The 13039-nt window shown below is 45.6% G+C and overlaps 1 protein-coding gene across 1 annotated transcript; it reads left to right on the forward strand.

Annotated features, from left to right (window-relative positions):
* The first annotated feature begins 1776 nt into the window (after positions 1–1776).
* Positions 1777–12629, forward strand: LOC309874081 (uncharacterized protein). Its single transcript, XM_082752003.1, has 5 exons — positions 1777–1913; positions 3406–3525; positions 6118–6167; positions 7368–7402; positions 11310–12629. The coding sequence occupies exons 1-5, from the start codon at positions 1888–1890 to the stop codon at positions 11520–11522; spliced, it is 444 nt and encodes a 147-aa protein (XP_082608129.1). The 5' UTR covers positions 1777–1887; the 3' UTR covers positions 11523–12629.
* The last annotated feature ends 410 nt before the right edge of the window (positions 12630–13039 follow it).

Raw genomic sequence — 13039 nt, forward strand, 5'->3', positions numbered from 1 at the left:
AGTAGTGATGTGAAGATCCCTCCAGGCTTTGGTGGCACACTCACGTATAGCTCTATTATGATTTTGAAACAAAGCATCCACAGAACTTCCAGAAGCCTGCAGACACTTTTGGTGCCTTCCTAAGCTCGACACTTAGCGATCACAAAAGGAATTGCACTTTACATAAGAAAAATACGAGCCCGGTTTACACATCTTTCTCTTCATAGGAACAGAACCTGACTCACAACTTTAAACACACAGCAACAGGAACGTCAGGTCCCACTCCTTAACCCCACCACTGATATCAGTTTATAATTTTAAGTGCACTTATTCAGACATTTCCCAAACTTAGCTGTTTGCCAGTCAAATCCCATGTTCTCCTGCTTCAGCTGCACAGCAGCTTCATTTCTCAGAACAGCACCCAATTCCTGGGCTTAAAGTGTTCTCCAAAACACAATGAGAATTTGGAAATGATCAGGCAGAAGATGGTTCTGCAATCACATCTTGAAAAACACTGATTCATGTTCTTCCCTTCCTTCCTGCTGCACTAGGATGGTTTCTCCAGTTCCAAGTAAATCAAAAAAGGGTATACAGGAATTAATTGCAGTCACTAAGTGACAGCATTTCCACACAGCCCCAGTGACTAATACCATTGATAAATCACAAGTCTGAACTTCTGGAAAACGCTGCTGGCCAGGCATTCACACATGATTGGAGATTAGCTCTCACAATCAGACCAAACCATGGCTGTTTTATTTATAACCAGTAAAAAACAGGTTAATAACCAGGTCACCTACCACGTCAGCAGGTTCAGTGCAGCTTCTCAAGATGCTGCCTATAAATAGAGCAAAACAGAGAGAGATGGCTTCACTCACTGATGAATGTTAGTGACTATGGAGGTCAGTACACCGCAAGTAGCACAACTGTATGAGCAGCAGCACCTGCTGCTACTAATGGGAAACAGCTTGCCAAATCGAATGTGCCTGGTGCTTCTTACCACCACCATGAATAATGCAGATGTGAGACAGTGTGGGACCATGCAGTACTGAAACACCAGAGAGGCGCTGCTTAGCTGAGATCTGACCCATGGCAAAGTATGCCTGTCTGCAAAATGGCACCTTGCCAGGGGACAGCACACGTGAAAATGTCTGGCTAACCACCCACCGTTGTGTACCTCTGTGCTTTGGGCAACATTGCTGCAGACACCTGATGCCTTTTTAGAGATACTTTTTTTTTTTTTTTTTTGGGGGGGGGGGAGGAGGGGCAGTCAAGTGTTGTGAATTATAAGATTACTGAACCATCAGCCCTCCAAACTGCATTTTTGGTTCTTTAATTATACTTCTCCTTGTAGCTCTGGAGGAAAAAAAATAGATTAAAAAAAAAAAAAAAAAAAAAAAAAGAAACACAGGAGAAAGTAAAGCTAGCTTACACTGGAAAAATCTAGCAGCAAATGTTATGGTTTTGGGGGGTCTGAAGGGCTTGTTTTTTACCTTTTGTTTCATCGTGACTTTTCTCAGTGGCCAAGCACTCTGATTTCTTCTTGACAGCACTCCACATCCCCACATTGCTCTTTCAGTCCAGCGATCGTAGAGGGAGTCCATGCTGCAGCCCATCAGCCTCCTCGTGGGGGCCACCAGCAGCAGCATGCTCTAGCTGGCCTTGGCTTCTCAGGAAACCACGTCAATCATTCATCCTCCCCTTCTCCTTTCCCCACCTCCACACGTCAAGTGGTTGTTTGTGGTGGAGGCTTTTTTTTTTTTTTTTCATGTACAGTATCTGGGTTGGAGAGATAAGGAGCCTGTACAGCCATTGAGTCTCCTTTGGTAACATATCCAGTACAGAAAATTCAGACAGCAGAGAAACCACGCCAAAAGCTGGTTACCAAGGGTGCAGAGATCCAGTGGGAGGATGGGAAACTGCCAGCCAAAAACAAGGTAGGTTCAATGACATTTTGTGTTTAATTACTAAAGAATAAGGCTAAGAGAGTGGTTTCAAAATGAGAGAAATTAGGAGATACCTGTGATGAAACAACCTTAAGGAACCAGGGAAGGTACCACAAAGAGTCCCTTAATTAAATAAAAGTAATTTAGCAAGCAAGTTAAAAAGAATGACATAATTCTTAGTATGTCAAAGAGCATTGCCTTGGGCTCTTCTTTACAGAGGTAATCCCATCCATAGGTCTCAGCACGGAGTCTGCTGAGGCAGGGAAGGACATTACAAGCGGGGAGCACAAGGAGCAGAGTCCTTGTCATCTTCTCTGGCCTTCCTGGCTGGAAAATCCTATTTAGAAACTCACCTTAGTTTCATCCATTGCACTGCATCTCATAAAGACAGCCTTTTACATACACTGCATATAAATAAATTATTTGTATAATGTACATAAATACACAGAATTTACGTGCAGCAGTGCGTATGACCAGATTGTCTCCTAATGAGCTGTGAAGACAGAGGAGGACCCACCCCCGTAAAACCAGCTGCTTCAAACCCCTCAGGAAGCAGCTGATAGCCTTTGTCAGGCTAACACGAGCAGCAGATTTGCTCTGGGAAAGCGGTGGCTCATGTGCTGTCTTAGAGCAATGTGGGATTTCCAAGGATGCCCATCCCCACATGCACAGGCAAAGATGCCTGAAAAGGCAACCTTGCTTGGAGGACTCTTCAACCCAGATGTCCAGCCCCTCTCACCACTGCCTTGCCGGGTATTCGTGTGTCAGCCTTGCTGCTGCTAAAAACTCCCTCAGTTCTCAGCCTGTGCATTTGCACTTCCAAGGAACAGTAACCAGGGCTCTCCGGTAACATGGCTCTCAGGAAGAACAACTGAAAAACCACTGCGTGGACAGACGATTTCCTTGAAGGCTCATGGAGAGGAAAATCCCCTCTTGGTCCCACTGTGGTCTGAATGGGTTAAAGAAGAAATCGTGCAGCCTTTAAGTACTGTACCCTGAGAGCTTGCTCAGTCTTAAGGGGTTTGAAACTAGATGATCTTTAAGGTCCTTTTCAACCCAGGCCATTCTATGATTCTTAAGGAGCTCAAATGAGGCACTCAGGTTGCCATAATTAAACTTTCTGCTCTTTTCCAATGCAAGGGCATCCCTCACTTCCCTGTGGCCAGAGGCCAATGAATGAATGCGTTAACTGGTCTTGAGGGGAAACAAATAAAGTCCCCAAACCTTGAAGTCCTGCTGTCAGCGGCAGTTTGAGTCGAGAATGACTAAGCTCGCATGAAGCTGGTGGGTCCTAACCTGTGCCTGCAGAGTCTCGGCCCCGTGATCCTGGCTCCCAGACTTGCTGAATCCCTGGGTTTTAAGTGCCTGTATCACTTAGGTGGATAGGACTCCTGCTGCTTTTGAAAACATTCCCAACTCTTTTCAGAAGCAGGAACCAGGGCACATTGAACAAGGTGTTCCTAAGGCAGATCTTTCCTACTAGGTGGTGGTGGGGCCCCGAAGTCCATTTCCCCCACCGAAGAAGACAAGAGGATGGTCCCCACAGCAAAGGGTGGCACCTCACCTTCAGAAACTCCTCTGTGGCAAACTGCTGCCAGAAGAGGTAGGTGGCAAAGTGTTAACAGGCTGCCCTCCTGGAACAGGGAGCATCAGGCAAGGTTGGTTAGTGGCACCCGCTTCCCCTCAGCTTCTCCTAACAGTTCACCCCTCAGTCACAGCTGCGTGGTTGCTGATAAATCTATCTCTTTCTGAAAAATCACAGAAGTTCAGAGGGGTAGTTATTTTTGCGCATTGTTCAGAAAACTCTCCTTCCCGTGCAGTGACTCAGCATCCTGGTACAGCTCTGCTGCACTGTGCAGGTCCAGCCCTAGCTGCCCCCCGACCCCGACCCTATCAGAGCTGGTGCACACCTTCTGGCAGTCTGCCCATCCACGCCACCCCAATCCTGCCTCCCTGGCAGCGTGTGGCACTGCTGAAGGGCTTAACCCATAGCACAGCACTAAGTTCTCTCCTGTGGTGGCAGATAGGCCTCAAAAAGTCCTCCCCAAAGCCTTTTGTTCCACATTCACAGCTTATATTGTCACGAACCTGAACTCCTAAGGAGCCAGGAGCAAGCAGTCACGCCACCCAGCTGTCCGCACCTCTGCTGAGTAGCTTCAAACAAGTCTGGAAAGAAAAAAAAAATAAAGCAGAGGGGTATCAGCAGATAGTGTTTAGCTTTTGGGGGTCTGGCAGTTTTATGTCAGATGTGGCTTAAGGAACCAGGTAGGAAGAAAACTATTTCTGGACCATTACCTCTTGTTGAGGGAGAGCAAGCTGGATGGAGAGAAGGGCTGCAGTGGCACTCCACTGAAGTTCTCTCTCCTGAAGGCTCATGCTGTAATGCCCCACCACATCATAGGACCAGAGGAACATCATATTTCTGAAAGCAAAAGAGGCTGGCATCACCCCTTTCAAATGCGTGTGCAACCTTAGCAGCAGCATATGTATACCGAAGCTTGACACTTCATCCCATCTATTCAGAAAGCTTACTTGTTAGTGGCACTTCTATATTTGTCTTGACCACTTCCCCTGTGTGACAGACCCTGGAGCCTGTACAAGAGCTCATACAGCTTCTCTGCATGGTGCAAAGCAAAACTACAAAACCAAAATTAATTCTGTTTTTATTTCAATAACTGAATCACATTCCTTCTGTTTTGAGACTGCTGGCCAGGACTATTTCCCAGCATTTTCACTGATAAAGTAATATTTATAATTGCCTACAAAACCAAATAAATTATTATTATTATTATTATTATTATTATTATTATTATTATTATTATTAATAATAATAATAATAATAATAATAATAATAATAATAATAATAATAATAATAATAATAATAAAATAAGCAATGCCCCAAGCCCCTCCAACCACAGACAAGTCAGGGTCTCATTCTCTAACTCAGCACTTGCCTCTAAGGAGACAGCACGTCTATATTATGAGCATGGCTGATGAAAAACATTTTAAATTCTCAGACTACGCAACTGACTTATTTTCCCACAGTATTCTGCATTATTGACTAAATAAGATCACTTTATGTAAGGGTTGTGCAGCAGTTCACAGGTCTAACTGTCTAAAGAAACATGGTATTTATTGACCATCCAGGACAAGAGCTATCCAAGCCTGGTGGCCAGTATCACTTCTTCTTAGCAAGAAACTGAAGAATCAGAAGCAAATTGAAAATAAACAAGAAACAGATGAGTAAATTGATGAGAAAACAAAAATACTTCTATCAAATTTATATCAAATCCAGTTACAATATATTCCTGCTACGAATTTTGTGTACTGTAAACATACCTAACACATACACACACATTTTTATTTAAAATGTGCCTCGTAGGACTTCTAGGACCAAACTGCACGAAGCCTTCATGCTGGTGTCTCCTGCTAAATTAGAGAAGTTCATGCTCAGCGCAGGCTGTATGAAATTCAAAGAAAACGTGTAGGCCATCAGAAATGAAATAAGATCAGCTTTATCTTTATTCCCAGCTGCATTATGAGAACTAAATTTCCCCCTGAATGGGAAGGTGGGAAGTTATGCTCACTAATATTTGTGAAACTTCCTGCTGCCCTGATAAGAACACCACTTCCATGTGCAGGAAGAAATTATGTCACGCTAGCTGCTGAGCTTAGGAAGCATAGTTAATAAGTTAGACCTAGGACCTATGTTTATTAAGGAAAACTATTAGCAGCAGCAGAGAATGGTGGCATTGCCTTTTTACCTCAGGTCCTGGGAAAGAAAAATACAGTGCAAATGTTCAATTAGGGAGTGACTTACAATTCAAATGAATGACCACACTTATGCAAGTTCAACCTTCTGATCAAAACAGCAAAGCTTACTTCAGCTGCCACAGATCAGTCTCTCACAGACTGGCCTGCTGCTGCCCTTGCTGTGCCTGCAGCCTGTGTTGCACAATCGCCTTCTTCTTGTTCCTTTCGGTTTGTACCGGGACATGCATCTCCTAGTTTGTCAGTGCTGCTGCTCAGCCACAGGTCTGTGACTCATGCCACTCCTCCTGTGAGCCACCCCTGCTCCCCTAGCAGGTCCCTGCACATTTGAGATGCCATACAAAGGGCACTTGGGGAGTTGCAGTGGAGAGTGAGGTCCAACCAGCACCAGGCCTAACCCCCTGTCCTCGTGTCCCCATTCCAGGTGGGAGGTGAGCATCCCTGGGAGGAGGAAGAGGTACTCCAACAAGGAAAGTAAGTAAAGATGCTCCTCCAGCACCCCGAAGGTGGCAGGGAGAGGGAGGGGATGTGAGGTACCCTCAGCCACACAGCAGCACTGCAGCCCCAGCCATGGGGTGCTACCACGAATGTACTGCCCCTCTTAGGACTGCTCCCAGAAACACAGGGCAGAGATATGTGCTTCAGTTTGGGCAGCAAGTTTCTCCAGGTTTTATATCTAAGACATCTACCTAGAATTGCACCTCCTTGCACTTCACTATTGCATGGCTGAAAGATTAAAAACAAACAAGAAAGCTGGGGACTGCGGAAACCAGGTGTTCTGCTAATAAAATAGCTTTGGCCTATTAAACGTGAATAGGGAAGACTCATGTAGTGGCTGGAATCACACGCATTCACATGAACCACAGCATCTTGATTTTGTCTTGGACTGTTACCCTTTCTGTCAGGGGTAATGCGACCATGTAGTGATCAGTAATAATTTGACCAGTGTAGTTTAACATGCTCAGCTGCTTTCAGGAGCGGAGTGCTTGCTCACTTGTTAATCATACACATTAATGATCTTGTGGCTGCATCAAGGCAGCACGATGCTATTTGGCACCACTGCCAGATCTGCACTTGGTAGGTTTAACGTGGCATTCAGAGGCTGATGCCTTCCCTCCAGCCAGACTGCAAAGCAAGAACACTTTAAGTCCTGCTACCTTAGGCAGAATTGAAAGCTCAGCTCTGAAACTTTGTAGGAGCAAACAATAGCTCAACCAATTTCCTTACAAGAACCTGATAAGCAGCTAAAAATAAAGCTGTGAAAAAGGGTGATGCAAATAACCCCTTGCCACTTAGATGCCCACGGGACAGAGAGACCAATTTCCCGACAAACCCTGGCTGCTGAATGAATGAGGTTATTCACCTTGGTTTCATTATGGTCAATGAGCAGTACAGCACTGTAAGCATGTGTGAAACCAGAGGAAAGATAAATCTTTACCAGCCATCAGATGTCTCTAGCCCTTGGAGGTTGATCCCTTTCCACAACCCGTGCTCCACAAGCTTATGATGTTGCACAGCCTGCAGCCAAGCCTGAGCAAGCCCCGTGCCGCAGAAAACCGCGCTCCATCCCCCCACAGGGCATGTTGGCCACCCACACCTCACTGCTCGCCTTGCCTGGCATCCTGCAGCTGTGCCGAGGACCCACAGTCACCTGTTTGCTTCCTCTCTCCCCAGCTCAGACCGACAGCTGCCCGCCGAGCCCTACCCAGGTAATGACTCAAAGCGGATGCTTTCGCTGCTCTGCCCGGGGGCTGGGCTCGAGACATGCCCCTGTCTGAAAAACAAGGTGTCCACCACCTTCCCTCGTTAGAGACGTAACCCCACCATTGGGACATTCCCCTGGGAGGCAGAAAAACAGCTCAAGCCTCTGCTCCAAGTAAACCAATACATGTATGCTGAAAGGGCGGGATGCAGCCCCACTCTAGGGCCCATTTTGGAGAGCATAATGCTGCCTGGCCCCAGTCCCACAGCTCGGGGGCTTGTGCCTCCTCATTCTGCCCTCGGTGAGTGGCCCCAGCCACCAGGCAATGCATGGCTGTGGGGTATTCCTCCCACCTCACCCTCATGACCTTCTCCCCTCGGCTGCCTGCTAGCCAGAGTGACCTCTCTTGTCTGCAGCTGCACCAAAATTGGCATGTTTTCCAGAAGAAAAAAAAAAAATATTTTCAGTTTCAGCATGACATCTTTTAATAAAAAGCTGTTTATCTGGACTATTGCCAACGCAATTTAGTAACAAAAGAAGTCTTTGGTTGAAAGACTAAAGGAGATTTAATACTTAGAAAAGTTAAAAGGCTTTGGTTAATCTTTCCACCGTAAAAAATAGTGATGAATGGCTAAATCACTGCTGGAACAGAATAAGGTTCCTCTTGCCAACATCTCCCTGCCTCTAGGAAAAAAGCCTCAAAGCACGCACTGTTAAGCTGACCGTTCAGTTTCGGTTTCTTATAAACCAGAAGGGATTAAATGGCTGCACTGCAGGAGGACTGGCGTGATGCCACATGGCTCAGTCCATCCTGTCTCTCCATTCTGGGGTCAGATTCAGGAGTTGTTGTAAGGCACCCTGAGGTACTTTGAGAGGCAACCATCCCTTGGTGCATGCCTACTCATCTCTCCAAATTCATCTTTCTGGAGGCGAAAGGCAGAAGAGCAGCCTCCTGTCAGCTGAGGCACTTGACTGTCTCATGCACTCATGGTTTGGGGTTCACATGCCAGGCTCTGAGCACAGCACTTGAGTACCTGTGGTCTGCTACCTCTGCTAAGAAAACAATCTTAGCAGTGGGTAACTGATGTTGTGCCTTAAATCACCAGTCATGACCAATCACCAAAAGCCCTGTGTACTGCAGAGCAAAGCGCTGCCATTTAGCAGCCCACCCTATTTTCATACATTAAAAAAAAATAAAAAATAAAAAAATAAAAAATAAAAATGACAGCAGTAAAGCAAAAGTTGTTGCCCTGAAGATACGTGGGTGTTTAACAGAAAATTTTAAGAAGGTGGTTGGGAATGATGACAGAAAAGAGTGTGATTAAATGAGCTCATCATTTGTGCGAGTGTGGGATGAGCTGTGGGGGCAGAGATGAGGAGGGGTGGAACTTCAATGGGGAACCTGCCAAGGAGCTGTCTCGTTTTGAGACTCCAGCCCCAAGTGAAAGCCACAGAGCAAGGTTCGGAGACAGTCTTGGTAGGGTCTTCAGAACAATATGAAAGTCATTTCTTCCCTGTTTTAAACTCGGTGTGCGGATAGTGAAAGACTCAAACAAAATCCTAGGAGTCTTCATGCTCACTCCTCCTGCACCGTCAGTGTGTGGGACAAATCACCCCACCTCTGCACTTCGGTCCCCACTGAGAAGAGGTAAATGACAACAGCCTGTCAAAAGGTGTAGGCTGGAAGCACTCTGGAAAGTGTAGCTACAAGTAAGGCGTAGGTAGCCCAGTGTGTTGGAAAGTACAAGTGGCACCCCAGCCTTCACTTAGTGGATTTGGAGCCAGTTAGTCATGAAAATAGAGAGCCTACCTGTTCTCATTTTGCAGGCACGTGAAGAGAAATGCCTGCTGCCCTCCCAGTTCTTTGTAATAGTGGCTAGGGGAAGGGAGAGCCTGGCTTCTGCAGGTAGATAGGGAAGACAGGGCCTTTTCTTAAGCAAGTCTTTCCTGATTCCTCCACTCTTTAAAACATCTGTAATTTCTGAATTTCAAGAATTCTATAAAGCCTCAACAATAAACTCAGGAATTATTTTCAAAATGCTGTTTCCTGAAGGTCCTGAAGGAAATCTTTCACACCAAACTGAATACAAATAGGCAACATGATTCATACAAGCTGGGAAGATCTGAAATTCCACAGAAATTATGTCCTAATGACAATTTCTCACTTCTAGGTTTGAAAAACAAAAGATAACCCCTTGGGTTTATTAGCCCATGGAGCGGAGACCTCTGTTCCACTTAGAGAACATGAAAGGTGGCTGCAAATGTCAACATGAACTCAGCAACCCCCACTTAAAATTACTGCTATTACTCCAGACTATAGTGGGTGCCACTAAAAAGGCAGTGTTTACTCACTGTCTTTATTAGCAAGTTCAAATCAAGAGCATCAGAGCGAGAAACATTTTAACTTCTGAGCCCAAATACATACCCCAGTTCACATCATCCCTTTAGACTTAATGAGCCATCCTACTACCTATTTAAGTGCACAGTCACACAAAACACATTAGTGAACAAAATCAGGAGGCAAAAGGAGGGACAAGTCTAAACAGAGCTGGGAAGGCATTTACTCATGCAATCTTACCTTCTTCTTTGTTAATGAACAGTTCTTTCTTCTCCTCCTTCTGTTTTCAAGGAGCTTGTTTGATGAGGGCCACCAGGGCTTGGGCAGCCATCTCTGCATCTCTGATGTCGCTGGGCCCCCTTCCAGGAGCCCTGCCTCCTGCTCGGCAGGTTCCTGGCTGTATGAGCCATGGTCTCCATCCCCTCCAGGGCAGGCTGACAGGGGGATGGATGAAGGCCTCACAAGTGTTAGGTTTCAGTAAGTCAATCTGCGTATGTATGACAAGGTGTCTAGAAGCGTGAGATGATGGAGAGGGCAAGTTCCCAAGGGGAAGCTCGCTGTCTCTGTCCGTATCCCTCTCAGCCCACAGCACTGCTTGAATAGCCTTCAAATGCAGCCAGCTCCGACGCACAGCTTGCCTCCTCTTCTGCGCATGGTGACACAGCACGGTGGCTCAAGGGGAGGTAAAACAGATACTTTGATGTCTACTTAAATTCAGAAGTCAAGAACAGAAATGCTGGAGCTAGAAACTATCCAGGCTAAAGGAGTTAAAAGTCTCTTTTAAGTGGTAGGGAGCTGCCAAATCCTGCAGCTAAATGGAGGTGAGGCCGTTGTGTGTACACAGAATAGTGAGCCCCTCACCCAAGAAAGAGGGTTAGAGATTGAATTTAAGGAGAAGGCAGGGCAGAACATGTTATTCAGATGCCGTGTAAGGCCAGACAAGGGTACTGACCTGTTTACACGTGAGTGGCCCCATTTATCCCCCTATCCACCCATATTCCCATGCTTTTTCCTCCACAAATCCCCCTGCTCTCCCCATCTGGTTCCTCCCCTGAACACACCATGACAAGCCTAGTACAGGTCACCAGAAGCTCTCCCCCTCATGCACCAATTCCTTCAGGCAGTAGCTCCCCCTGCAACTCGACCAGCCAGGAAAGCTGGAGACACTCCCTTTGACACACAGTGTGGGTGCCATCCCTCGCCCACAGGGCTGGCAGCTTTCCTGGGACAGCCCTGGAAACAGATGGGGACAGGGCTGATTGGGGATCCCCCCACCTGTGTGGGGTGATGAACTTTTTGTCACATAACCTATCAGCAACAGTACCAGCCTCAGGAAAAGAGTCAGGCCTTGGCTCTCCAGCCACACAGCACAGGTGTAAGCATGCAGCTACAGCCAACACAACCAGGGAAATGGCAGGATTTACCAACGCTTCACATACTATGTGGGTTAACACCACTGCCTGAGCACACAGGCTGTGTGGACTGCCAGGTTTGTTCACGCTGCAAGCTTCTTCAGCAAGAGAGTATAACAGTGTTGGAGCTGATCGATCTCTTTTTCTCTATCTCCCCCCACTAGGAACATTGTGCCAGAAGAGACTCGATGAATGCCAGTGGGCTTTGGTATTCCACTGTCACCCACAACGTCAAACATGAGTCCTTTGCGACTGACACCAAGAATCAGACAGACTATGATCAGACAGAATATGCAATTGTCAGTGTGCCTACAAATAAGCGAAATACCACCTACTCCGAAGAGCACAGTGCATATGATTATGTCCTCATGAACTAGAGAGTGACTCTTTCTGCTCCCAAGAGGGCCTACTCAAATATTCACTTGAATATTTAAGCCAGCCTTCCTAGCCACTTCACCTGTCAACTCTTCAAACAAACCGGAGAGCATCTCTCAAGTTACAAAGCTTTAGGACGTGTCTACCAGTCAGTTCCAATGAGACAAATCTGTCCATGAAAAGGTGATCACAGGAACAGGGTACAGGGCTCAACAAGTAAAACAAGAGGAATCAGCAGTAACTACCATTGTAAAGCAGGGCTCCTCTACAGAAAACCAGGTGCTTCCTTACTAGAAGAAACTGAGACTGCACAATCTTTCTGGATAATTACAGTATTTTTAAGGGGTTATAGCAGAACTAATGATAGAAATCTCAAAAATGCAATAATAATTACCCCCCTCCTTTTTTTTTTTTTTTTTTTTTTTTCCCCAATAAATAAAAAGCATAAACTTTGTGTTAGGTGTATTTAGTTTTTTTTTTTTTTTTCCAAAGTTTTTCTGGCCAGCTTGATATAGAACAGTATATATACCACGATGCAGCATACAATCTGGACAAAGAACTCATTTCTCAAATTTTTCCCCCTGCCACTCCTTAACATAACACTCCTTGTCTCAGAGTGAAGTCTTAACAAAGTTGGATGCAATTAAAAAAAAAAAAAAGGCAAGAAACTGTATACAAAACAACAACAAAGTCCACTCACTGCAAATTACTGCCACTTAGAAGACCATGAAACCTACAAAGACCCCTGTGCTGCACAGGTGGTAATTACACAGCTCTCAGTGGAGGTTTTGCCTTCGCCACTCAATGTTTCCAGCTCATTTCTGCTGGAGTTTGGCTCTCCACAATGCCAGAATATAACTTCACCACAGCCTGTCAACCTGCTGCAAACAGAATTTTTGGAGTTGCACGTAGGAAGCTGGTTATTGAACGATTCAGCAGAGCTCATGAAATGATTATGTGCCCATGTGCTTCCTTAATCATTATTTTTTTTTCTGTATTTTTGTATTAAAACAGTTTGAAAGAAAACATTGAGTGGTTTTCCTGATTTTAAATATTCCCTTGTATTCGATCTCTGGCTGCAGTCCTAGCTTTATAGCATGGTTCCTTTGCACATCCCACCTGCAGTTTCTGTGCCAGAGGGTCCCACAAAGCAAGTGGCTGCACACAGCTGAGGACAGATGTTGCAAGCATGGTGTAGGCACTGCTGCAGAGACAGGCAGCTGAATCTGCCCAGAATTCATGCTTTGCTACACAGGCTGCCTACCATGGGATTTGTAAAGGGCTGGCTGTACAATCCACAAGCTGAATTACCAGAAAAATCTTTATTTTCCTTTTTGAACCATAGCTCAGTTTCCTCAGTCATCTCCATGTCATCCACACTCCTATTAAAGTGAACATTATGCATTCTCAAATTAGCTAAACAGATAAAATATGTTCTCAAACTGCTCTGACCCTAATGGATGAAGTCATAATTATTTTATCTGGCTATCTTCTTTTCCATTATCAATTTACCTCAAAG

This window comes from Aythya marila (assembly GCF_965140915.1).
Source record: "Aythya marila genome assembly, chromosome: 1".
NCBI lineage: Eukaryota > Metazoa > Chordata > Aves > Anseriformes > Anatidae > Aythya > Aythya marila.

What these genes read in the sequence shown, in the direction of transcription:
- LOC309874081 (XM_082752003.1), top strand. Translation starts at nt 1,888, where the DNA reads ATGGGAAACTGCCAGCCAAAAACAAG. An exon ending in GAGGTACTCCAACAAGGAAA is followed by an intron (nt 6,168 to 7,367) that starts GTAAGTAAAGAT and finishes CTCTCTCCCCAG; the next exon opens with CTCAGACCGACAGCTGCCCG. An exon ending in GCCCGCCGAGCCCTACCCAG is followed by an intron (nt 7,403 to 11,309) that starts GTAATGACTCAA and finishes TCCCCCCACTAG; the next exon opens with GAACATTGTGCCAGAAGAGA.